The sequence below is a fragment of the Lagopus muta genome, chromosome 9 (assembly GCF_023343835.1).
Source record: "Lagopus muta isolate bLagMut1 chromosome 9, bLagMut1 primary, whole genome shotgun sequence".
Lineage (NCBI taxonomy): Eukaryota > Metazoa > Chordata > Aves > Galliformes > Phasianidae > Lagopus > Lagopus muta.
The window spans coordinates 19,751,148-19,778,600 of NC_064441.1; the positions used below are offsets into that span (position 1 = coordinate 19,751,148).

Consider the following 27,453-nt stretch of genomic DNA (forward strand, 5'->3'; position numbering starts at 1 on the left):
TCCAGACCTCATTTAAGGGTTGGCAGTGGAGGTAAGGGTTTCTTGCTGGAGATCCCTGCCTTCCTGAGGTCTTCTGAAGGTATGCAGAATTTTTCCTTTATTTCTGCTGCATTTGGGCTCATTCTCATTTGCTTTGGATAAAGACTTTGCTACCTGGATATTACTGCTGTACTTTCCAACCCCTTGTAGCATTACAGTAACCATGGTCTGTGTCCTTTGTGGCTTGAGTTGCCTGGGTTTATCAGTGTGTCTCACATTCTTAGAGAGATTGTAAAGATGGCATTAAGAAATAGTTTGGATGTGATTTTTGCATCTGATTATTTTCTGCATCAAATTTTGTAATTAGTGCACACCTGGTAGGGGCACAGAGCTAGACAAGATAATCTTTGATATGCTGCAACCCAGTGTGAGAGCACCTTCATGTAAGTAACATCTCTGAAATCACCACCTACCTTAAAGCTGACATCAGTACTCAGCAGCAGTTTTTGTTTCTGTGCCTTAGTGATGCTCAGGTGAAGCTGGCCTTAGTGACTGGGAGGATTGAAGCCCCAGGTCTCCAGTCGTTATGCTCTAGAAGAGGCACAAAGTCTCCAGTTGTTCTTCCATCCATGGGAACTTGGTTAGAAGCTCAGGTGGTGGCTTGGAGTCTTCAGGTGAGCATCCTCATCTGGGCTTCTTTCTATTGCTTCCCTGCACCAATGGATTTCCCTACAGAAACTCTATGGTTTTCACTGGCAGTGCTGCCCAGAGGACTGTGGATACCCCATCTCTGTAGGTGGCCAAGGACAGGTGGGACGGGGCCCTGGGTAAACTGAGTTATTGGAGGCACCCAGCCCATGGCAGGGAGTTGGAACTTGATTTATAATGCCCCTTCCAACCCAAGCCATCCTGTGATTCTGTGATATGCTCTGGGGGTTGTTCTCATTTCTGCTTTCCACAATGATTGGAGTAAGCATGATTAGGCACAAGCTTTACAGACTAGTCATTAAGATTTGTGTGTGTGCATCATCGGATAACATCTGTTGGAAAGTAAATTGCCATCATCTACCATACTATACACTAGATTCTGAAGTTGTAAACTAACAAGCAAAAGAATGGATCATAACTCTTGTCTTACCACTTTGTCTTATAAATGCACTAGAAAAGGCAGTGAAGAACTTTGATTCCAAATGGGTTGAAGTGCTTGATCCTCTAGCCATATGCTCCTGCTCCCAACTGCTTCTTAATTACTCCTTCAGGGAGCAATCCATGTCTTTGCTGCACCTTTATGCAGTGCTCTTCTGCATGCCAGGTCTATTCCTAGTTTTGTTTTCTTTTGGAGTGGGTTTTTAGCACCCACCTTGTCTCATGCTGTACCAAGTCAGTGCAAATCGCAGTAGAAATGGCTCACATCACAACCCAACCACTTCACCATTGTTTCTGCATCACCTCAGGGTGAATTAACAGTTGGCATGGGGAGAACAGAGATGTCATGTCTCAACTTCTGGACATGGAGGTCTTCTGAGAGCAAGAATAAGTGTTTGGGGCCACTAAGGCAAAAGGAAAGCTGCATCCTTGGTTCCTTCATGAGAAACTTTCCCCTTGCACATTCCCCTTTTGGGGTGAATGAGCATCTTTCAAAACTAAATTACAGTGAAGAATGCTTCCACAAACATTTGTTCCTGCCTCTTACAAAGAAGCCACTGGGCAGTATCACCTTTCTCATGTGTGCCTTAGTGGATTCATTGTTCTCGTGGGGTTTTGAAGCAAAAGGAGAAATGGAGCCAGAAAAGCAAGCTGACGTAAAGAAATGAGCTAATGAAGTGAGATCACAAAGTGTGCAACCCCAGCCAGCGTTATCTTTCTCTCTAGTTACCTTGGTAACTGTGTAATGATATAATGTTGCTTGGTTTTGTATCCTTCAAGTGAAAGAAGCTCAAAGTACTCACCAGTGGCAAAAATACTGGTATGATATCGTATTCATCTACAAAACATCACAATTAACTTATGGATTCACTAGATACTGCATTGAAGGGGAAAATATATCTTCCCTAAAGCCTGGATAAAATGACTTCTATTTTCCTATGAGCCAGCAATTTAGCACATCTTTTGATGGGATTTCTCAGGGCCGAATCAAAGGGATCACAACAGGACTACTTTTCTCAGTGGCATAGTTAGTTGAATCTCTGCATCCTTTCAGTGCCAGGCCTTACCGTTGATGATAATGTTGGTTGAAGGGAGATATGGACTCCGGTTCAATAGAAACAAGACTTCAACTAGATTTGCATGGGGGTGGACTTCTGTGATGATGAGCTGAACAAAATCCCAGTTCACAGTGGTGTAGAAGCAGCTCTGATGGATGATAAGTACTGACTGACGATGGATGTGAGTGTGGGCAGACTTGTCTCCACCAACTTTGTGCCACTGGGGTGTTGTAGACTCACCAGAGGGGTCTTGAAATGGTGGGGGATGTGGCCACAGTGTCTTATTCTTCCCCCTGGTATCAAATATTGAGGAATTTCTTCTTGCAGAGGGTGAAGGAGAGTTCTACTGCATCCCAGTTACCTTCATCATTGCTCCTTCAGCTCAATGGCTATTCAACACCTTTGGAAAAGGTATCATGCCTATGGCTATGATACACACCCTCATTCATCCCTATGTGTAGGAAGAAGCCTGATTTGCTGCAGGAGGGTTTCTCAGAGGAGCTTTGCTCACAGATGTGTAATACTAAATGGGAGGAAGGGGGCTATCAGATCCCTTGTGCTAAAGGAATGAAGATGAAGCATGATACACAGATGTGAATTAGCATTGGAAGATGTTAGCTACCTGCCCCTCAGCCTGCACTGAGTTCTGGAGGCCAGCAAGTGATAAACCCACCATTGAATGATGTTGAAAAGTCCCATGGGCATCTTTTGTAGATAAGCTCTGCAAAGAGCCATTCAAATTCCCATAATCCTTGGGACGCTGAAGTTGTAAGATGGTCCCAGAGCCACGCAAAAGGGGAAGTTTTCTTGTTTTTTTTTTTTTTTTTACATTACCTGCAGTGAACTATTAAAATGAAAGGTGCTTCTTAAGCTGTGACTTTTGCAGGGACATCTATGAGCTGCTGGGATATCATCTTCCTCAACTTGCTGCACCTTCCTTTGCTCCTTCACACCTCCTTTGGAGACTTTTTCATGCCACCCCATTCTAATCATGGTTCTCCCAGCTGCTCTCAGGCATTGGATTCACCCAGTGCTGTCTCCAGGTTTGTCTACCTTGCTAAAAAGTAGAAGCCAGTGTGACATCTGGGTCCTGCTGCCCATGTGAGTGGAGAGTAGGGTTTAAAAATAAACCACGTGGGTTAAAATAGCACTGGCAAAGTGAGACTGGAAGCATTGCCAGCTCTGGATATAACATCTGAATTACCAGGATTTTGTGAGCAAACCCTGAAAACTAAGTGCCAAATGCTGGGATCATATGTGCCAAAGTTAAGTTTGCTGACAGTTCTGGCTCATCAAACTCATGGGAATTTAACAGGACAGGTCTTACTGCTACTAAACTGTCTACTCACATGGACTTCTTGCATCAACTGTTATCTGCCTTTTAAAGCAGGAAATACAGCCATGTTATTGCAGGTAGAAGGATGTGTATAGAGGCATTAGCACTGATTCTCTGAGGTTTGCCAAGTCCCCTTCCCACTGCTCAGACACAGCCCTCTTTGCAGATAAGAGCCCGTGGAAAGCAGTGGATGTGGATCAGACATCAACAGAATGCTGTGGCCCAAAGATGGTCTGTCTCTTTCAGATGAGAGCTGGGGGAGAAAAACAGGTGAATGGACAGACAGGGGAGCAGGAGGATGCTCTGATGAGCAGGTTTGCAGAGGCCCACTTGTGTGCTCGGGGCTGTCCTATTGACAGCACGGCCCAACATGTCAATAAAAGGGAGGGAAGATGAAAAGCAACACTGCATCTGAAATGGGCTAGAAAAGCAAGTCTGAGAATGTAAGTGTTGGCTAGTCTGTGTCGGAAGGGACATAGTGAATGAAAGAGCCTACGTAGGGATGTGTGTATGCTATGGAACACACGTGTGTGCCACCACCCTCCTTGAAACCTCAAAGCAGGTCTATGGAGGGAAAGTGCTGAAGATTCATGCAGACTGTGACACGATTCCACTTACTGTCTATATCAGAGCAAGTCACTGCCGCAGGGTGAGGATCCGGGCCAACTCTGGGGCTGGGGACCATCGATGAGTTTCTGCTGCCATCCTGTGGCTGTGATGCGCGCTGCTTTGCCTGAGCCTGGTACAACCTTACCGATACAGACGTCAAAGCAGGAGGACGGCCCCAAGTTGTGCCTGGGGAGGTTCAGGCTGGGTATCAGGAAGCATTTCTTCCCGGAAAGAGCAGTGAGGCGCTGCACAGCTGCACGGGGAGATGGGGAATCGCCATCCCTGGAGGTGCTCAGAGCTGTGGGGATGTGGCACTGAGGGAGGTGGGCATGGTGGGGTGGGCTGGGGTTGGACTTGGGGATCTGAGGGGTCTTTTCCAACCTGAATGATTCTCTCAGAACCCAACAAAACCACTCTGACAAATTATCAATTGCTGTGTATTCAGGTCCCAGCACAGAAGTTTGCTCTGTTGTTCAGTATCAACACGTTTAAAGCCAGTCTCATCCTAGCACTGCTTGCAGGGTCCACATGTTCTCAGGTTGATGCAAGGACAGGGAGGCTCAGAGTCTGCAGGATTAAAAAAAACAAGCTATATTTATGAATGGGAAAAGCTGAGGGGTGGGGAACCTGGAATTTTGCTCTGTTTTGCCAAACAAAGAGGAGGAAGACAGGAGAAGTGTTACTTGGAAGAGAGCGTGATCTTTGCCCTGCCAGGACACTTCCAGCCTTCCCAAGGGCTTCACCACCTTTCCAAGCCCTCTATAAGACTTCAGTCTTATCTCTATCACTTTCTTTGAGTTAGGATGCTGCTTTCATAGCAGGCAGCTGATGCAACACTTTAGCAAAGCTTCTCTTGCATTTTAGCATCCTGTACTCATTAGGCACCCTGTAACTCTGCAATGGGAGCACCTGTACTCTGCATCCCAGAACTATGCACCAGCTCCATTTCTGTTGCTTTTCAGGCAATATTTACTAAAAATATTGGCTTGGAAAAAGTATTCAGATAGAAAACTGTACCTTTTCTTTATGAGGTGAGATAAGGGGAGATGGGGGAGAGAAAAGCAATAGACAGCAGCAAAGGATGCTAGGAAGACAAAAGCAGACAAAGTGTTTTTCTGAGTGAAACTATGTTTCTCTGTGACTTTGTTATCCAGATACATGTAAGGCCAATGGATAGACCTGAATTTTGCTGGTGAGTTTAAAATACTGATGTACATTGTGAAGGCTCTGCAGGCACATCCCGTAATAAGCTGGAGGCTGCTTCTCCTCCCTTGCAAGAATCTCCTTGTGGCACATCCATCTCTCAAACTCCTGGGTGCTGAAGAAGTTTGCTGTAAAGGTGAAAAACAATTTGTGAGTCCCAATGGCAGGAGAGTTTGCTCCCAGTGCTGGGTAGACTTTCTTGGAGCTGTGCAGGGAGACAACAACCCTCATTCCTCACATGTTGTTTTCTTTCTATCATTCCTCCCAAAATCAGTGAAAACTTCTTTTTTTTCTTTTTTCTTTTCTCTTTTTCTCCCCTATCCAAGGCAATGCAATACAGGGCTGAAAGGCACCTTGAAAGAGGTCTTCCAATCTGGCTAGTGAAGACTTTCTTGGAATTAAGAAAGAAGTGTTAGAAAAACCAAATTAAAATGAGGACAATTTAGAAGAGTGTCCTAGATGCTTTCTGCCCACCAATGCAGAGGAACACTGCCAAAGCAAATTCTGTCTATGCAAAGAAAAAGGAGGCAGACACAATTGTTCTCTTCAGTGCCAGGCTTTGGGTCTTGAGAAAGCTGAGGCTGTATCAATTGCAAGCACAATTCCTGCATTTCTGGAGGGAATCTGTTGGTGTCAAAGCAATAAGAAGAAAACAAAGGTTTGGAGAAGAAAGCCTTGAAATGGTGTTTGTGAAAGATGCATCTGAGCCTTTAGATTCTGGCCACAAAAACTGAAGCAGAAATTTACCATCTGTTTGGGCTTTAGATGTTAGAAATCAGCCTCTTCCTTCTGGTGGAGTAGGTGTCCTTGTCTGTAAGGATGATGGGGTTGGCAAATGCACAGATTGTATCCCAGTAATTCATCCCCTTGCACCAGGGGACCTCCTCACATGCTGGTGAGAACTGATGTCTCAAAATGGGAAGAAACTATAGAACCATATATAGAACCAGGGCTGCAGAATCGCTGAGGTTAGAAAGTCTTTTAGCAATAAATCATCATGGATTTGCCATGGATTATTTTTGGTGCAGAAATAAAAGCAGGCAGCGGGCTTTAGCATGCTGTATTGCCTTGGATTGTTTGGGCAGGGGCACGCGTCATCACTTCTGAAGTCCTTATGCACATCAAACACAGTGACCTCCTAAAGGAGCACTCTTCAGTTGAAGATTGTAGGGTCTGAGTGGATGCCACAGCGTGCATATGTGATATCACAGCTTTCTCCTACTTTTAACCTCAGTTTCTTCATTTCCTTGCTTTTAAGTAGAAGAATATGCAACCTGATCGTGTCAGCGCGAGGTCAAGGCTTCATGTTGAATTACAAAGATAAATGCATTGGAGGAGGTTGGAGTTGTGCAACAAATATGATATGAGATTAGAGAGTGTGATTCATGCAGTGAGAGGAAAGGCTAATTCCTGTGCCATGGAGAAGATAACAAAAGTGGTATGTGTTGTATTTGTCTACAAATCTGTTCAACAAATTATTTAAGGTGGGAAAAGGTGTATCGACCCAAACATGGGAAAGAAAGGAAATGTAGGCTGGCTGTCAGCTGGAGCATCGATTTATGGCCAAGTGCGTTATGAAAAGGCACTATGTGCTTGTAGAAGCTCATCTCTAGGGATGCTCCCACCTGTATTCCAGAATACCTGCACAGCTTGGCTCACATCACTTCCCAGTGACAAGTTTCTGTTGTAACTCAAAGATACGAAAAGTAACCAGGTCTGTTGTTTCTGGCAGCACCCAGATCCTCCCTGCAATGCTCAAGAGAATGTCACTGTTCAGGAATGTACTTATCTGCACACTTGGTTGCATCTGTGCTTAGCATTTGTTGGTGTCAGTGAGACAAGATGCTGTACCTCTAGCCTGTTTCTTGTCTTTTCTTGCCTGCAGAGGCCTCTGTCTGGGGTCCCAAACAGATCTCATCTTCCTCCAGGGGGCTGAGTTAAGTCTAACTCCAAACACACAGAGAAGAAGCATCAGCAGTGGACCGGACAGCTTTGTTCCTAAGGGTCTGTCATGCCTCTCCTCCTCCTCTTGTGGGTAGGCTGAAGCATTGTTTCTCTGTTGTGGGAATAGGGAATGGGATGTGGCATGATGTTCACTCTTCTTGAGAGCTGATCTTGGCTGGCCCTGCACCAGAAGATGTGATGGTGGAGCTGGTGAGCCTGCAAGGGATTTGTTCCCTGTTGTTCTCGACCTGGAGACCTTGAGAGTGTGAAGCAGTTGCTGCTGCTCTGACTGTTGGGGAAAGCAAAAATCATAGACTCACAGAATCACTGGAGTTGAAAAAGACCCCTGAGGTCGCTAAGTCTAACCCCAACTCATCTCACCGCATCCCTCAGTGCCACATCTCCATGGTTCTTGAACATCACCAGGGAAGGTGACTGCCCCACCTTTCTGGGCAGCCTGTGCTGGTGCCTCACTGCTCTTTATAAGAACAAATGCTTTCTGATACCCAACCTTAACCTCTTAATGTGAGACCATCACCTCTTATCCCATTGCTGTCACCTGGCAGAAGAGTCCAACCCCCACCTTGCCACAGTCTCCTTCCTGAGAGTTGCAGTGAGCAATGAGGTCTCATCTGAGATGTACCTCTGTCCTCCTGGGCTACAAACTCTTTCTTATCCTGTTTCTCTGAGTCACGATCCCTCCACCCATCCCTCCCTGTCTTCTTGCAAAAAGCAGCCTAAATCAAATTTCCTGGTGTGCCTGGTGCTTTGGGGTGAAGGTTGCTGTGGTGTCCTCAGTTGGAGGCGGCACAAGGAGTGATGTTTTGGTGTGGCATGGCTCTTCTGCTGTGGGCTGCCTTTCTCTCCTGCTAACACTTAGCCATAGAAGTCATGGGTAAGTAACACCAGTGGAGTGTTTATATAGCTAAGGAAATGGAAAAGTCAAGTTTTGGAGGTGTGCAACTAAAAAATAATAGGGAGATATGTTTGGCTGGACCAATGCATTTCACCTCAACTTCTTTCTTCCATCCTTTCCTTTGTCTTTCCTTTTCTCCTTTAAATCTATTTAAATTCCTTTAAGTAAAGTTAGAAAGATTAATGCCATCTTGAAAAGAAAAGCAGAAAAGCTTTTACTTAGCAAAATGCAAATGTGGAAGTTTGCCTTCCATCTCCCCAGACTACTTTTTAAAATCAGGCTTTCAAGAAACCCATCCCGAGCTCACCTTCAGTGGCAGTTCCAATTCTGCTTTTCTAAGCTCTTTTCATGCAAAAATATGGACGGATGGAGTCTTCCCTTAGTCCCCAAACTCAAACCCAAGCCCTTTCCAAATAATAGTTATACTATTGTGTGCAAAGCCCTGAAAATGGTTCACTTAATTTCTATTTGGCCATACCTCTTTCCCAGTTCATTTGTTGACTTCTTGCAGGTACTGCAAGTGGTGTCTCTGGTAGTTAATCTCATTTGCCATGTAGTTCAGCAGGGCCAGAAAGGAGGGATGCACACAAAAGCATTATTAGCATCTTATTTGGCTCTTAGTGGATAGAAACGATGCAAGATTCTTTTGGCACAGTGGTACTTTTTTTCTCCAAAAAGAAAAAAAAAAAAAAAAAAAAAAAAAAAAAAAAAGAGGAAAAAGGACTTTAATTGAAGCCTGCAATGTTGTATAAATGGAAGATCTAAGTTTTAATTGAAAAATAATTATAACCACTTAATCATTTTAAATGAGGGCTGTAATTGCAGTCAGTTCATAATAGCCAAATACAGACACTTAGATTCCTGCAATAAAGCAGGGATGGTACAGCTTGATTTGCTAATAGCTCTTCCACTTCTCTCCTCTTTTGTCTCAAAGATTAATTCAGGCAAGGGCTATTAGTGCCGTTAATTGGTTCTGCAATTTAGACCTTGTGCTTGTGAATGAGTGACTGATGCAGACCTATCAGCCAATAATGTGAACACTTTGTCAATGTGTTTCTCATTGTCCGGCTGAACATCGCTCCCCAGCAGCTCCTCTGCCACCCAGCCTCAGCTCCCCAGGGGGATCAAGAAGAGTGAGTCTCCTCCGGGGTGAGGGATTCACTTAGCTTTAGATAGGTCACCGAGATGTCTTTGAAGCTACGGCTGACTTATGAATAAAATAATTAAGCAGACAAGGCGTCCTCCTTGGCGGGGACGAATCCTGTATTCAGGAGAAATCTTGACTGCCGTGCTGGAGGAAGGAGATTCAGTGGGACTGTGAAGTTGAAAGATGGAGAGCAGATGCTGGTGGTGAGAGAGGGCCGTTAGCTCTGGGCAGGATCCAGGATCCTCCTTCTTCAGGGCAAATAGTGATGGCTGTAGCCAGACTAACTTACCGTGGGCACAGTCAGAAGAACAAATGCTGCTCTATAATGGGTGTTATTTTTCACCTGGACATTGAGGGTGGTGAGGACACTTGGGCTAACTGGAGAGACAGTCCCAGCATAAGCCCTTGGAAGAACACCTTCTTTGAGCTCAGCGTATCCATTCTATGGGAGACAACAGACTGAGAAGGGAATGTGCCACTTAGTCTGTACCAGAATTAGATGCAGCTTTAGGCCCAGAACAATTTTAATCGTGGGTAACCTTCTGGTCCCACCAGTTCTCCAGTGTGCAGGACGATTGGGTCTATTTGGAGATGTAAGGTGAGGGGAAAATCAAACAGCCACTTAATTTTGGTGGTGCACAACAAGCACATGAATATTCCCAGGCATATCTTTGTGCTTTCATATCTTTTGTAGCATCAAAAGACATTTACAAGTGGTGTGCTTCTGCAGAGTTCAGCTCTAGAGCTGATCTTTTTATCTGGAGAGGAGATGCTGGGAGATATTTGACCTTATGGAGGTATTTTTATCTCTTGCAATTTTTCATACTGGAGGTGACAACTATTCTGAAGTGGTTTAGACAGTCATCCTTCTATTTTTTAGAAATAAACTTGGTGATTTTATAGCTGAAATCTGAACAGACCCAGGGAAAAGACTGGGGCAAGCTTGGTTTTTCTGTCTCTTCTGTTAAGAGAAGTACAAAAAGTGGAGAAAATCCACCCTTCATCCTTCCTTTTGTTTTTCTTTTTCTGCTGGTATTTTGATTCTGCTCCCTTAAAGTGATAGAAAGTGGCTGCCTTTCATACCAAGCCTCCTCCTCCCTCTGTTTGCTGGAAAATGGCTCAGCCCTCACTAGGGGAAAAAAATGCCTTCTAGAAATAGGATTTTATGGGAAACCCAAGTAAGGCAGGATGTACTGGGAATTCAAGGAGGAAGGACTCAGATGAGAGGTGCAGGGAAAGGTGGGCAAGGGTGGGGAAGCAGCAAGAGCCCAGAATGGTGGTGGATTCTGCTGCTGATCTGGGAGAGAGTTGTGGATGGCACTTCAGAGCAAGAAACAGCTGTTAAAGGTGCTGGTGAGCTTTGAGCAGGAGAAGAAGTGGTACTCTCACATCAAGTCAGTAGGCTTAAGTTGGTTGAAGGAGTTCAGTCCTTCACTATTCTCATGGTGAAATAGATTTCATCACGGTCAGAAGATAAAACTGTCCTTCTGCTTGCGGTTTTGCTCATTCTATTTGTGAATGGTGCTACCCACACACCTGCAGCTGCCTAAAGTGGCAGAGGCATTGAAACAGGTGGAAGGAGGCTCAGCTAACATCTACCCCTTTGCCTACATACAGGTTTTCTGTCAGTACACATTCTCCAGCCTCGCAGGTAGGTCAGATGCAAGGCGAATCTAGCTTTTATCCAATTTATTCAAAGCAATCTCCATCTGCCGTGGGCCCTTTCCTGTCGCCGGGAAATGCGGTTGTGACAAACACACTGAGTGTATTTGCGCTCCAGTTTTAGGCTCTATATTTGGATATGTGATACCAGAAAAGCTTTCTGTGATTAACTCTGTTGACTGATACCAAGAGTAACTACAGCCACGACACGCAGCAGTTGAGGTGTGTCACCAGGGCTGGGTACTGCTATGTCCAAAAAGGGTCTAGGAGAGGCAATTTTGAAAATGAATGTGAAAACAAGGGAAGCAGAGCAAGAAAATGTTAAAACCAGTGGACTGTTGATGAGACAGACATCTTCTCTGTCTAGTTTGCAGTACTGCCTTTCATGCACAATGTGGAACAAAATCCAGGACTTAGGATAAAAGTGATGTTTGAAATTCTGGGATAAATTATCCTAGATGACATCTACTGTGTGGATGCTCTCCAAAGGCAGGACAGATCTTTATGGGAAGTAATGTTGTGTGGGGTGTGGGAATGGATTGGATGGCATTTCAAGGTCCCTTTTAGCTCCACTTCTTCTACCAGAGCCTGCAGGTGCCCTGTGTGAGCCTAGCACTGCCAAGGCAGGGCTTGTCCATCCACTCCTTTGCTGAGAGCAGCTCTCCTGAAAGATCCGCAGCTTGCAAGTCAGTGCCCATGGTAAGGTTAGGAAGTGAGTAGTGAAAGGATATAGCAAAAGGTTCAAAAAAGACACTGCCCAAAAAAGCATGTCTCTAGGACAGATCTTCAAGATGCTTTTGCCTTAAAGCAACACCTAGTGCCGTAGCTGCTTTATCCTGATTCTTCTTCCATCTAGACAGGTCCAAATTCAGATTTGTATGAGAGGGAGAAAGCACTAAAGAATGAGGGCACACCTTTGGTTCTATCTTTTTGTTCCTTTAGACTGGTTGTCAGGCATGGTCAAGCAGTAGAGTGAACCCTTTCTGTTCCTCTTACAGCAGCATGCAAGTTCATGCCATTCACTCTTCGCTTGCTGCTGCCCTTCTCTGGGACCCAGCTTGACTTCACCACTCACTGAGCTCCATGTGAACATTTGCCTTTTGTGATACACTACCCTCTTTTACAAACTACCCTTTGCTTAAAGCTTTTGGTGGAGCAGGAGGTCGTAGTCAGGCCCATGGCCATGCTGGGCAATGCTACAGGGGGTACAGGTACCTGGGAGCAGGTCTGATTTGTGTAGTGAGGTGGCACATCTCCAGCCATGCTGAGCATAGTCCTGGCCACTGTGCTCCTCAGCCACATAGAGCTCAGTTGAGAGCTTTGTCCGACATGTATTTGCAAACATCCCCCAGATGAAGGCATGCTAATAAACGCTTCCCTACTTGATTTGGAAGCATCATCCCTGCCAGAAGAGGATTAGGGTTCTGTATCTATGGCATCTAACTGAAGTGTCTGTGCACCTGGCCTTCTGGGGCATGCAAGCGTTTCTGCAGAAGGTCCTCTCTGACTGTGTCAAAGGGACCTGCCGGTCCTCATCTGACCATGCTGTCTGCACCTCTGTTTCAATGTAGAAGGTAAACAGAGAGTGAGGCATTCACACCGTGTGCAACCAGCAGCCCTTGGTACCGGGTGAGGGAAGTTATCTCACCGAAACAGATAAAGGGAAAGGGTAGGTTTGTACGGTGCAGGCCAGGCCTCTCCTGACTCCCATCCGTGACGTAGGCTGTGCCTCCAGCTAAAAGTCCCTTCTGCCCTGGCTGCCTGCCCCAGAGCCAGCTTGTGGAGGCTTGCGCGCACTGAGGACCTGCCTAGCGAGCAACCAGCACCATGTCTGTCACCATATGCCAGTCCATGGGCTTCGTGGTATCAGCCTTAGGAGTAGGAGGAATCATTGCATCGACATGCATGGATCAGTGGAGCACCCAGGACCTGTACAACAACCCGGTGACGGCGGTGTTCAACTACCAGGGCCTGTGGCGCACGTGTGTCCGCGAGAGCTCCGGCTTCACTGAGTGCCGCGGTTACTTCACCATCCTGGGGCTGCCAGGTAGGATTTGTTTGTGCAGAGAACATCTGCCTCACATCATGGTTGTCTGTTGCTGTGGTGGTTGAGTGATGGGCGATATTCAGAGCAGAGAGGGGATCCCAGGTTTCAGCCTAAAGGGACTTGGGTTGATGGCTCTGTTTGGAAGACAGGTCCTTTGGAGGCACCTCAACTCCCGTGGCCAGGCTGGGTTTTAGGAAGGCTTTTTACAGCTCACTGCAGTTTAGGTGTTGGGGCAATGCACTGGGGCTGACTTGGATAGCACTCACATCCAGATGAGCAGTGCACACAGCTTCCCACCAGAAACACTAATGTCCTTGGGACTGGAGAATGCCCTTCTCAAAGAGCTGTATCACAATTTAACTCACTGTCTTCCTGTGTGGGCTAACACCACCAGGTTGGATTTCTCACTGATTCTTCTTTAGTTACAGATTTTCATTCTGTGGGTATCATTCTCATCCCATTTGTGCCCAGAGAATCCAGGACCATGAGCAGTTAGGTTATGACAGGACTGTCAGGATTTCCTTCTCACCTCAGTACAGCAAAGAAAGGGGCGCTTGGGCTGTTCTATCCACCTGCTCTGTGCTTTGACATGTTAAGAATGAAGGGAAGAAGCCAGTTATGTCAGCAGATCCTGCAGAAGATCTACAAAATTGTATTTCCAAAGTAGGAACAAGCACCGTGCACAAAAATGGCTTTGTTCATATGATGTCTAACCAGACATCACCACATAATCCATCTCTGGATCCTTCTTCCCAACCAATTCCTGCCTGGAATCACCTGCATGGATGCTCAGGACCTTCAGGTGCCAAGGGCTCTGCTCCTCCCAAATATTTTCCTAAATGTTGGGATTTCCATTGAACTGTTTGCTTGTAGAGTCCACAGAGCTACTGGGTAAATCACTGCATGGAATGTGCTGGGTTTGTTGTAGTCACTGACGGGAAGGAATTTTAAAAACCCAGTGAATAAAGAACAAATTTCAAATACAATGGTGGGTGAGATCCTGAAGTTGCAGTAAAAACCTTCAGTGCTGGTGGGGAATTATTCTTGCTTTCCTCACCAGTGTGTAGTATGTAAATATTTATGGGCTTTTGTCCCAATGAACTGGTTTCTGCAACCACTGCTGGCTGCACTGCCCTACAAAATGAGGTGGTTTTTTCTCTTTCTTTTTAATAAGCAGAGCTAGCTCTTTTTTCTGAAGTCACTCTATGTTCTCCCCCCTTTCCCCTCCTGTTATATATCACCTGACACCGCCAGTCTCTGGAGAAGCTGGTGCAAAAATAAGCTCTATGCTGCTGGGCTCCATCCCCTGCATTCATCTGCTCTTATGGGCACCTCGTCCCTCTCTCCACCAGCAAAGGACAGCTGTATCCCAGCCAGACGGGGACAAAAAATGATGCTAAAGATCAAATTTGCTGAGAAATTATTTAAGAGGATTGTCAAGTTGTTTATTTTAACCATGCTGTACCTTGATCTCCATTAAACGCCCCTTGCTAACCTCACCATAGTTAATGGTTTGTCAGCATTTCCATTATAAACCCCTATTTATTATTCTGACAATGGCAATTTATATTGGGAACAATAGTGCTGGAGTGAATAAAAATAATAGGACTCCAGCAGAGCAACGAGGTGACCTGAGTACATCGACGAAGTTTTGGTTTCTGAAGAATTCTTTTTTTTCCATCCCTCCCTCCCATAGCAAAGATTAAACTTGCCTTGCCCGTCATCCATCTTCAATTTAGTTGGGGAATTTTAATTTCAAATAGATTGAGGAAAAATCAAGAGAATAGATGAAAATGAGAAATAACACGGGTACATGATGGCTCTTTGCCTTTGCTGCTTGGCTATAAACAGTCAGTCTCTGGTGAAATATGTCGCTTGAGATCTAAGCCTGTTTGTTCTGATTTTGCTTTTATTTATTTATTTATTTATTTTTGCTGCCTGCTTTGGTGTGTGGGCAGTCCTTACTGTGGTTGTCTGGAGGACATGATGTGAATTCGAACATGAAGTCATAGGGAAATCGTGGTAGCGGGTGAAGCTGATTATTTCACCAATTGCGGAAGTCACATTTTCTGCAAAAAGAAGAGTTTTATTCAGTTGCTTACAGGTCTATTAAGCAACAGCAATCTGGTCAGTAATATCCCTCTCGTCTGCCCCAGTCTCTTTTTTCCAGACCTATTCAGCTAGAGCTGTTTGGCCATTTCTGAAAGGGCGTTTTGTTCTTGAGGCAAAGCCCCTTCTGACCTCCCAGGATATCTCTTGGCTCTGGAACAAATGGCTGTTGACTTAAAAAATAAGACTATTTTAGTTTTTCCAAAAGCAATCTTTGAGTTCGAGAGCGCCCCATTAAACTTCTGTAGCTGGTAACTCTGTGACCATGTATGCTTTCATGTTGGGATTTCTGCATCCTTTCAAAGTTCATTTGGACTTGTTATAAACTCTATGCTATCAAGGGGCTTTTTGTGTCTTGGATTTGTTTCCAATTAATGACATTTTGATAAGGTTTTCTCTTAGAATGTACGCAATCAACACACATTTTGTGACATAGCCCTCGCAAAAACTTTGCTCTATGTTTTTTTCATTCTTTGGAGATTGCTTTCTGCTGGACAGTCGTTTGGATGGGGACTGCTAATTGCTGTGTCACAGTTCTCCACTGTCAACGGCCATGGCAAAGTCCCTCCAAAGCTCTACTTGCTGCTTTAAATTCTTCAGCCCAATTGGCTTATCTCCACTTTTTGAAATATCTGCTAGCAACCATCCTAACCAGCTTCACACACAGAGAAGTTTAGGTGTCCCCTTTCCTCGTTGATTTTCAGGAAGGCCAGTCAGCCCTTCTGCCATAGACAGGTGGGTCACGTACTTTTGGAGGCTGTGGTCACCAGAAAAGTGGCAGGACAGAAAGAAAAGGGTGGGTTTTCTTTGTTTCATTCTGAACAAGCTGGAACTGACTGGCAGGGTGTGAGCTATATTTGCAAATTTTAAAGTAAATATGAGCTGTAGGTGATTTTTAGGGGAGAGGCAGTGATAACATTCAGGAGTTGCAATGGGCCCAGTGAACACTTTTGAGATAATCCAGGGCTGACGCCTGGGTAGATAAAGCAAGAATGAGCTGAAGAGGGGAGTGGTCAAAAAGTAGCCTTCCTTTTCCTAGTTTGGTATCCTTCTGTGAGCGTCCCCACATTCCGAGTGGGGGAAAAAAACACGTTTCTAATTTCTTGATGGGAAGCTTGGTCTTTGCAAGCGAAGTTCTCTCCATCGTGTCCCTTCCTCAGACACTGCTCATCATTACTATGCAGTCAGCCCTCTGATCCAAGCATTAAGCCAACTTGCTGGAAACTGAAAAATAGCTCATACTCTCAGAAATATGGCCTGGATTTTGGGTGGTGCTGTGTGGAGCCAGGAGTTGGATTCCACTATCCTTGTGAGTCCCTTCCAAATTAGGATATTCTGTGCTTCTATGACCTTAAGGAGGTCCATGCTCTGAGTCTTTCACCTTTCAACCACTGGCTATAGACATCTATTGAGAGTGGCTGGAGGTGTATATCAGCTTGTGGTAAAGACACTGAGACATGCTCTACAGCTTCCTGTCACCTAACCATTCTTCAGGCTGTGCACTGAGCCAACAGTTCAGATAAAACCATCAGCTTATAGAATTACAGAATGGCTTAGGTTTGAAGGAAAATTAAAGCCCCTTGAATTCCAACCCCTGCCATGGGCTGGCTGCCCTCCACCAGGTCGGGCTGTCCAGAGCCCCATCCAACCTGGCCTTGAGCACCTTCAGGGATGGGACAACCATAACTTTTCTGAGCACCTTGTTCCAGTTATCACCTGTCATTGGGCTGGGTGCTGGAAAATGGAAAATGGCACTATGAGTTTCTCGCAAAGGGAATTTTTCTCCTGTCACGAATGGCTCAGAAACAAGCACATTGCATTTGGGGAAAATAAGCCAGGAAAACAGGTTTATGGCTTTTTTGTCCATAATTTTGCTACAAATAACCACTAAGGAAAGTGCTTGTGAGAGCATTGTGTCCCTGGTCTTTAGGAGCACAGTGTTAATCAGAGCATGAGAAATGGCAAGCAGCTAACATTGGGCTGGCTGGATAGCAACTTAGGCAATACGCTTAGCAATGAGCAAATAGAAACCTCTCCAAAAAGCAAAAATCCTTCAAACACAGCAGCGTCTGGAGTGTTGAGCGTGGCTGGGCATTCATTTGTTACTCAGCTCAAGGCTGCAGCACAACCTTTGTTACCGAAGGCGCTTGCTCAGCTCCATTTTCTGAGGGAGAACATGCAAGAATCTGAGAGAAAACGCATAATCCTGTTCTGGTTAGAACTCTTCAGAGCCATGATTCAATTTGGGCCCTCAAAATCAGAGGCAGATGGGGTTCATCCAGGCATTTTTGCACAACTAGAGGCTATTGGGGATAGTCCTGTGGTGCTCCTCTGTTCCAAGTAATTTTGAAGGCCCTGCGTGGTGGTGATGATGATGATGAGAAATAGCATTCCCCCATCTGCTGGAGAAAACTGCATCCCCAAGGGAAGGTTAGTGAGCCAGCACTGTCTGGGGGCAGACCCCGAGGAGAGGACACAAATAGGGACAATGTGATGGACTGTGTGGGGTGGGAGATGGGGCCTGGGGATGTGTAACAGTGGGGAGAAGGAGAGAATTTTCTTGTTGGCTCAAAATGCCACTCCAGCTGCACGCAGCTGAAACCAGCAGAAAGGGTCAGAGGAAGGAGTGGTTGCTCCCCTCCCGGCAAAGCAAACACAGGGACGTGGTGTGCAGGAAGGCCATTCCACCAAGGAACTGGAGCTTTCCTTGGGAAAAATGTCTTGGAAATATTATTGGTTCCTTTGCATTTCCCCCACTTTTTTTCGCCCCATCCAAAGGTTATCTTTAGCTGTGACCAGCCCTTCAGGCCTTTTTTTTTTTTTCCCTGAAGCCCTAAAAGCTGTTGTATACAAATGCTGCAGGTTGACAACAACCTTGAGGGCAGGAGTTATGCCCAAGAGGAACGTTAGTCCTTGGGACATGGTTTGAAGCATGGAAAAATAGCAATGTGGGCTCGAGGTGGAAAGATGAAGGCATATCCTGGGACACGAAGGAGAAGAGAAATCCTTCAGACCTGCTGGGGAGCAGAGGGAATGGGTTCACAGTCCCTTTAGATTGATTCTCAGGAATGGGGACAGCAGGATGAAAGGGCATCTCCTTCCCATCCCCACCTGCCACAAGCTGGGGTGGTGAGTTGGCTACACTGCTTATTTTAGCCCACATCGTCCTTCTGGCTTCCAGCTGCTCCCAGCCTGATTTTTTGTAATGAGTTAATCCATACAAGGTGTGTCTTTGAACGTGCCCTCTCCTTTGATGAGAAAGAGCATCTCCTACCATCCCTGGTTCTTGAGTGCTCATTTCTACATTTTTTCATTCCTGCTATCATTTTTGCTGGTAACTTCTGACCTTTAGGCATGATGGATGAAGCTCTTCCCCTGATATAAATTTGCTGAATTCAGTAGAAATTACTAAATTCAAATAAGATTTCTGGGAGAAATGACATCTTTTTTCTGACCCAAGAGAGCTTTAGTGGCTGTGATTTAGAGCTCTGTGTGGGATGTGAATTGAGTTTTGGCTGCTACAGGAGGAGCTTCCAGAGAGAGCATCCCTGTCTGCTGTCCAGCCCTCTGCATGTTCCCGAAAGCAAAAGAAGTCTTTTGGTCATCATTCTCCAGAAGGCAGAAGCAATAGCCAAGGTGTAATTACTTTAGCATAGCTCAGCTATCCACAGAAATCAGCTTCTTCTCCCTTCCTTGAGGCTTTCATTCAGCTCCATACTCAGGCAGTTGCATTGATGGTGTCTATGGCATGGTGTGCTGTAGACCCGGATAAAGGAGAAATGTGTTTCTAGGCTGGGGCTGAAGTAAATCTCTCAGAGCAGAGTTTTGGATCAGAAGGGATGAATGTGAAGTTTGAAGGGTCTTTGTACCTCACTGCGCTCCACTGATACCTTGGAGTCTGATATCTCACTATTACTATGGAGACGTACTAGAGCCATGAGCCCAGCACTTCTCCACTGTGTGAAAAGAGAGTCATTTTCTAGTTCTTCCATCCCCTGCCCCATTTTCCAGGACTACTGCTCTAGGTTATGTAAACAAGCACCTTCCCTGTATTCTTCCTTCATCTTTTCCCCATATGGATTTCAATGGGGTTGAGTGATGAGTGCTGAGGACATGGATGAGAGGAGATGAATGCAGGAGCTTTGCTGGGTCGCTTGGGGTTCTTGACTGAGTGTCGTGGGCAGCACTTGAGGTGACCCCAGTGATGCTCACAGAGGCTGCAAGGAGCAACGACATCTCTGTCCCCTGGATCAAGCCAGTAACCCCATGTCCTCCCAACTGAGCTCACTGCCAATGTCCCTATCTACCACTGTGCATGGATAATAAGCCATAGAGCAGTCCCTATCTCGTCCCAATGGCAAATTTACCACTCTACTGCCAAAGCAGAGAGCCAAGAAGGAGGCAGCCAGGGCTATGGGAGCTGAGCTCTCCCAGCAGTGCTCTCCTTTCCTCTTCCCCTCTCGGTGTGCTCACACCATTCCAAGCACTCAGCAAGAGCCCAAGAGGCATTGGAGGGTTTTGGTGGGGCACAGCTCATGCTCCAAGTGCATTTCCCAACACTTGACCGAGCGTGGCTGCTTAGCCAGGGAAGGACAAGCACTTCTAAAGGACAAAGTCTCCTATCTCAGGCCCTGCCAGCACAAACCGACTCTGTGAGAGTGAAACTGGACTATCTTGCAAAAACACTTTAAGCAAACACACCGCTCAATGGAAAGCATCTGATAAGGGCTGCTGCACTTCTGGCGGTGCGGGCAGGAGGACCTCGGTGCTCCCATTAGGTCTTCGGCTTCGCTGGGGCTGTCTCACTCCTCTCACCGGGGGAGACGCCATGTCCACGACCCTCTGCCAAGTGATGGGGTTCCTTGTCTCGTCGCTGGGTGTTGTAGGGTGCATCATGTCCACTGCCATGGATATGTGGAGCACGCAGGACTTGTACGACAACCCGGTGACGGCCGTCTTCCAATATCAGGGACTGTGGAGGAGCTGCGTGCGGCAGAGCTCTGGCTTTACAGAATGCCGGCCGTATTTCACCATTCTTGGGCTGCCAGGTAGGGCAAAAATGCACCAGGTTGAACCCAGGAGCTGTTCTGCACCCACAAATAGAACAGCTACCTTAAAGCACTTTGCAAGGAATAAAATTTCTGGGCTACTCAGTGTAGAAGCATAAAAATATGGGAGTATTTGCTACTGAAATAATAGCTTTGCTCTGTGCAGGTTACAGCTCAGAGTGTGTGTAGGTGATCTCTGGATGAGTGCCATGGGGTTTGGCTTGATGTAAAGATGGCTTGGTTGATGTAAAGATACTTAGACCTGTGGATATTTCTGTCCCCTTGAATTGAAGCAGAAGGAAAGCGGCTGTGTGCAGTTCTTGTGTTGTTGTCAGAATAATGTGTTCCACCAAAACCAACTGAAGTATTTTTTTTAATAACAAAATCACAGAAGAAATCTGCCTCTGGGTAGAGGAGGAAGGGCAAGGAGCGGAGAGGTGTGTTCAGATTTTACATTGACTTTTATAGTGGTTGCAGTAGTAGGTTGTAGAAGGGTACTACTTTCTGTGTTGCTTCCTATTTCCACAGTGTCATGTAAAAAAGGAGCTGTTTTCCTATCCCACTGCCCTTGAGGGTATCCTGTGCTCCTGAGCTGGTCTTCTGCCATGGCAGCAGCCAGCTTGGTTTGCCATGCCTTCCCATGACCTACTGCACCTGCACCCTGCCAGCGAGCAATGAATGCAGATCTGAGAGTGGTTTTCACTCTTGGTGCAAGTAAGCACCGTTTTATGTAGGCCTTTTGCATCTACTGAGTGGTGTAAAAGAAAACACAGTGCAGGCTCTCAGCCCCATATCCTCATGGCAGCCCTGCTCAATTGTTTTGTTGAAGACCAGGGCACTGAAGGTGGTTGTCCATATTCTAGTTTTCTTTTTTCTTTTCTTTTTTTTTTTTAAGTTCTACAGCAATAAGGAAATGTGTATGATGGTCACAGGCATTTCCTATTGTGCAATAGAGCTATTTCTTTTATTATCTTTCTGCGTCTATTTAGTTGATGAGAACCTTAAAACACAAATAAGGAATGGCTCAGGTTGAATTTGGTTAACTTAAAAATCTCATTTTTGCCCTGAGTTTCAATATCCCATTGAACCAGTCATAAACTTACTTTTCTGTCTTTGTGTTCTGCATTAGTGATCGGTGATGTTAGTTCTGTTGATCTTAAAGTGCTTTTCACCTCTCCTACTCACAACAACACTGGGAGAAGAGACAGCTCTCCATTCCCACTTGGGACTGAAAAACATATATTCCAAATTGCACATTTACTTCAGTCAGCAGGCTTGGGTTGATACTATTTTCTATGCATGCTTTCTCTTTGTGTGGAAATTGAGTGTGCAAAAATAAGCAATCATATTTGCCCAGGCATTGTGCACAGTTGTTCCATCTCATGCAAAATACATATGTAAAGAGGGGCAGGTCATTTGCTTGGTTCTGACTATAAGGCAGTATGTTAACTCGTGCTCCTGGTGCAAATTTTTTCCTTAGACTCTTATTTTGTTTGTCTGAGCCCTTCCACTCCTTCCTTCTATCGGAGGTCACTGCCCTTTGAAAGCAGCTCTGCTTGGAGGACTTCTGATGGCTGCCAGAATCCACTTGAAATTACTGTGCTCTCATTATGAAAGGCCCTCACTTTTGGTCCCATGATTCAGGTGAAGGGGTTTTAATGCCACAGCAGAGTTGAGAGCACCCTCTTTTCCTTCCCATCCCTTCAGCAGAGATGATGTACACATCAGCCTTGTGGAACTGTCGTCTTACATTGAGGAGACACTACCAATTGCTTTGCACTGACTTGTGCCCCTGCTGTGTCCCTCTCTCCTTCCTTTTTACATCAGCAGATTGCCCATTTTCAATTGCAATCCAACACACTTGGTCTCTGGTGCTCCAGAAGTCCTGTCTCTGCAGGATGTGCTTGACCTGCCCATTCTGACCTTCCAGGCACACTCAAAGCACTGGGAACATCTCTGTTGGGAGCCCATGATATCTGTGAGGTCTTGGCTTAAGATCACCTCCTCTTTAAGGGTTCAGACTGCCGTAGTGATGGTAGGTAGAGACCATAAGGTCTGTTGGAAACACCCCAGGAGCATAAGACTGTCTTAGGGACAGATCCTGAGAGCTACAATGACCTTCCATCAGGATCCATTGTGTCTATTGTGCTTTATCAGCTTCTACCGGCTGTCCTGAAACCAAAGCAATTGGAGAGAACTTTAAGAGACTGTAAAGACAAACGAGTATTGTGATTTTCTTCTCTTTACAGCTTTCTGTTCTGCATCAGGTGCTACACGAATACCTTTTGAGGGCTGATAAGGCATATCCGCCAGCTTCTTGTTCTCCAATGAATAATAACTAGTGAGCTCACACCTGGGGGCTGATGAATGGGAGATTGAAAACCCCAGGCTCGTTAGCACTCGTTATCAGCAGATAAGGGCAAATTGAGTCATAAGAGCAGCAGCCCCAGTGGGACTGCTAGATGGGAAAAAGTAATGTAGTTCCAGTTAGTGGTTGGTTCTCCATTCATTTTGGCACAAGCATGGTTTTACTCAGGCTCCTCCATAAGCAGGGAGGCACTGCAGCGCCCACCTTGCCATCCTGGATAGAGTTTATAAATGTTTCCCTTCTCCATCCTTTTATAAGGCCAATAGTCTGCTCCCTGCTCTTCTGCTCCAGCTGGGGAATGTGATATGGTACACCTGGGTACTGCTGTCCTCCTGTCCAGCCCAGTAAAAGGGGTGATAGCTAAAGCATTGTAGCTATCCCTTGATCTACATGCAGTGTTTCTCAGGGTGATTTTTTTCTTCTCTTGCACCATCTATTTTATTGTGAAGGAGGAAAACCTGGATCTCTACTTTACAGGGTAGTTGAAAATACCCCAGAGAGCTGGGTGAAGCTCTTCACTGCTTGGGGAAAATGTGCTTTCTCAGTCAGTTCAGTTATGAAACAGTTCCTGCTTTTTAAGAAGGGTCAACTAAGCAACAATACAGCAATAGTGTGACATACGTTACAGGTGCAGCAGAGATGCACTTCAATACAGCAACAGGCAAAAAAACCAAATCCTTACATATTAAAACAATAAGGTTTCTATTCCACTTTGAAATGCAGGGAGAAACTTGTGACTTTCCCAACAATACGGTTTGAGGCTCCTTCAGTGTTTAAACAAAGGGCCTGATATAATTCTGCAATGTTAAATATCCATTCTCACACCGAGAATTAACAGGAATGTCAGCATCACTTTAGCAGGGCTCTGTTATGATAGGACAAGGGAAAAACGGTTTCAAACTAAAAGAGGGGAGGTTCAGATTGGACGTAAAGAAGAAGACTTTTACAATAAGGGTGGTGAGGCACTGACAAAGGTTACTCAGAGGGGAGGTGGATGCCCCAACCCTGGAGACACCCAAGGTCAGGCTGTTGGGGCTCTGAGCACCTGATGTAGGTGTCCCTGTTCATTGCAGGGGAGCTGGACTAGATGGCTTTTAAGTCATCCAACTCTAATGATTCTATGATCTTAAGATAACTTTAAATAAAAGGCCTATTTTCCATGGGATAGACTTAGCTTTCAGCAAGCCAGATGTTAATGCGATTTTTATTCCTTTAACATTTTTATTTTTATTTAAAAATAGTCTTTAAAAGCCTCCCAGTCTCCAACGACTCTCACTTCACTTGTTCATCATGGCTCTCGTTGATTTGTTTTGCAGCAATGTTTCAGGCTGTGAGGGCCCTTATGATCGTGGGCATTGTCCTGGGCATCCTTGGCCTCTTTGTGTGCATTTTTGCTATGAAGTGCATCCGAATTGGCACCATGGAGGATTCTGCAAAAGCCAATATGACTCTGACCTCTGGCATCATGTTTATTATTGCTGGTGAGTGAGTTGTGTCTTCCATACACAAAATATAGTGCCTGAAATTGAGGACTGAGCAAGGCTTCACGCCTCCCTGGTTACATGCCCTTCTGCTGCTATGAGTTGGAATTTTGTAGTGTAAAGTTTTATTCTTACTTCTGGAATGTGAAAGTGTAGAAATTGTGTAGAAATACAAACATGCTGTGCATCTCAAAGAACCAAGTTGTGTGCTATGTGAGTCTCAGACCACCTTTCTGTTCAACCCCAGGTCTGTGTGCCATCACTGGAGTGTCTGTGTTTGCAAACATGCTGGTCACAAACTTCTGGATGTCCACAACCAACATGTACCAGGGAATGCAGAATGTCCAGAATAGGTAGGTGCTCATCTAGCTCAGGATGAGCCAAAGGAAGAACAAACACTGGGTGCTGCTTAGTCTGGTCCCAGGACATGGAAGGTTCGATGAGCCTCTGCATTCAAGATAAGGGTAACTTGTCCAAGAAAAGTGACTGGGATGTCTGCAATTATGCAGCTCAAGGAGGGATTGGGGATCCCATGAAGGATCACTCTGCAGGTGGGATTGTGTTCTTGGGAACTTCTGCAGGGCCAGAAGAAGAGAGAGAATTTTCAGTGTATTTCAGAAGAAATAGCCTGGAGCACTGTCACAGCACTAATCAGATACATTGCTGTTTTGTAGGTACACCTTTGGCTCAGCCCTCTTTGTTGGCTGGGTGGCGGGCGGCTTGGCCCTCGTAGGAGGAATCATGATGTGCCTTGCTTGCAAAGGAATGATTCCAGAAGAATCCCGGTAAGTCTGGCTGTGGTGGATACAGGGAGGTGCTATGTGAAGCCTTGGATGTCAGGATAGCAGGCGGCCATCACATCATAAGACAGGTCTAGGCATAATGCTCTCATTACAAATGTTATTGTGATGATACATCTGCTTGCTTTATGTAATGGGACACAAGTGGCCATTTCTCTTCCTTAACTGCATGACTTGAAAACAAAAAGAGAGTAGGAGAGATAGCCCTTAACATCCAATAAACCATTCTAATATTTGTAATGTGCTGGCCAAGTTGGCCCTACTAACTGCAGCTTTGATTGCAGATGGTGTAACAGATCACCATAAAGTAAAGACTGCATCAGCTGAGCTATGATTTACTTCATGCAGGGCTTTGGACACCTGCACAGTTGGCAGTAAGTCATTCACTCAGATGAGGATTTACTCAAGAAAATATAAGTTTATGAGAACATATGAAAGAGAGCCTTACAGCACGTCATAGAATCATAGAATCACAAGGTTGGAAAGGACCTACAAGATCATCCAGTCCAACCATCCATGGACGGTTGGCTCTGGGCACTGAGTGATGACACACTATGAAGTTGCCTGAAATCCATCAGCAAATGGGGACAGAAGGTGCAATACTGGGTAGTCAGAGGGCCTCCAGTGGCTAATGCCATCTTTCCTGTCTTTCAGTTACAAGGCAGTGTCTTACAACGCGTCAGGACGGAACATCTCCTACAGAACAGGACCGTATAAAGCTGGCTCAGGGTACGAGCCTGACACGAAGACTAGGAAGGGTCCAGGGTATGAAGAAGCTCCTCGGAGCGAGGATGCAGGACGCTCGTACCCTTCAAAATACGACTACGTCTAGTAGACTTCCTAAGCTTGAGATGTGCTGCGTTTTATAGAACGTTTTTCACTTTAGACACAAAAAGTATACGCAAATAAGGCAGACTGTAAATAGGATTTTGTTTTCTATTGTTTTTCCCCTCCTCAAAAATGGTACCCTTTTATTCTTCTGCCTGTTGGCATAGCCATCGTGAGGAGACCTGTAACAAAAGTAATGTCTTTTTTCTGTTCTTGGAATACAACTGTTTCCTCATGTTTTGCATATAAACTCTGGCAGTCAGGACCAGGATTCTGCCTTGTGTCATCTACTATTTCTGCTAATAGGTTTAAATTCTCATTACTGATGACCCTGATAGAGTCTGTAGTCCAAACACAGTCACTTGGATGCCTGTGGCTAAAAAGTACATAATGATGTTGCATACAAAAAAGCCTTAAGAAATCAGGAAGCTGAATCACACGCATTATGAAAAGCAGAAATTACGTTATGGGAGTCTTATGTATTATTTTGTTGTGTATTGTAAGAAAACTCAGCTGTGTTCCTTTGGCTACAGCCAATGCATGCAGAACCAGCAGCCATGGCATTTTCCTCTCTGGCAGTGTTTCTAGTCAGACTCACCTTTATTTTGCTGGTGGTACTACAGTGCTGATCTGCTGTGATATTTAATCTGATTTATTTTACTTAGACATTTGCTGTTTCCCGTGATACCAAAGTGTATTTATTTCTTCTGATCTCATTGGGGAATATATATAATCCATTGTTATTCCTATGCTAGATATTGGATACAATAGCTGAAAACCTCTGTGTGTGACCAGAGTTCCTGCAGATGTCATCATTAATGAAACCAGGAGAATTTCTCATTTAGAATTAATTAGAGTTACAATTGAGCAGGAATCCCAGGGAGCATTAGATGTGAAACTCTGCACTAACATCTTTCTTGTGTTAATTCTTCTCCAAATGATGTGAAGATTAAGTCCTTAGTGAGAGGCTGCCTCTTCTAGCCAACCTGCAAGAGGGGATGTTTATTGGAAGGGGTCAGAGGAAGAGAGACCAGAGCTCTAGGAAAACATCTTGGAGCAAAGGGCACTGAGAGATAAGTTAGGGAAAAACAGGTGTCTGAATCCTCAAAAGTAGCCTTTTTGATAGACTTCTGCAACTTCTGCTCTTGTCCCACTTGTAACAACAGTAAGTTGCCAGGATTTGCTGGCAGATTTGATTTGGGTTGTTCACATTCTGAATGCATCACAGATAGAGCTGACCATTCCCCCAGAGTATGACCTCTGCTAGGTCTCCCTCTCCAGCAAGCATCTCCTGTGGCTTGTGGGACAGCATAGTGGGCTGTCCTGCTCAACACCATTACTCCTGGTGAGCACAGTCCATACCCATCAGCTCTCCATCACTGCACGGAGTCATCTTCAGCACAGATCCAGGAGGAGGGGAGTCTGAATCTCAAGCAGCTCAGCAAGAGGGGGAGGGAGTGACATGGGCAGCATGACTGTGGAGAGAGATGGAAAGAGCTTCTACCCAACAAGGAGGTCCTGGCTACAACAGAACCCCAGCAGGACTCTGGTCCTTGCTGCTACCTGGGTAAATAACTGCCTCTGCTGGTGTTGGTGTTGACTCCTATTCAGAGCAGAGCATTTGTTTTATGGATATGTTTTGAAAGGAGACCGATTCAGTTGTGCAGACGTAAATCCTGTCCTCATTAAAAATACTTACTCTTTTAAGTGGATTTTTCCCTTTTTCACATTATAGACTTAGCTTTTTTTTTTGCCTTTTATTTGCATGCTGG

The 27,453-nt window shown here is 45.3% G+C and overlaps 1 protein-coding gene across 2 annotated transcripts; it reads left to right on the plus strand.

Annotated features, from left to right (window-relative positions):
- Positions 1–27,453, plus strand: CLDN18 (claudin 18). 2 transcript variants are annotated; one of them, XM_048954811.1, is made up of 7 exons: positions 1–79; positions 503–653; positions 12,723–13,047; positions 23,889–24,053; positions 24,301–24,406; positions 24,728–24,838; positions 25,508–27,453. In XM_048954811.1, the coding sequence occupies exons 3-7, from the start codon at positions 12,828–12,830 to the stop codon at positions 25,683–25,685; spliced, it is 780 nt and encodes a 259-aa protein (XP_048810768.1). In that variant the 5' UTR covers positions 1–79; positions 503–653; positions 12,723–12,827; the 3' UTR covers positions 25,686–27,453. The 2 variants fall into 2 exon arrangements, with proteins under 2 accessions (XP_048810768.1, XP_048810770.1); XM_048954813.1 differs by lacking the exons at positions 1–79; positions 503–653; positions 12,723–13,047 and adding an exon at positions 19,963–20,204.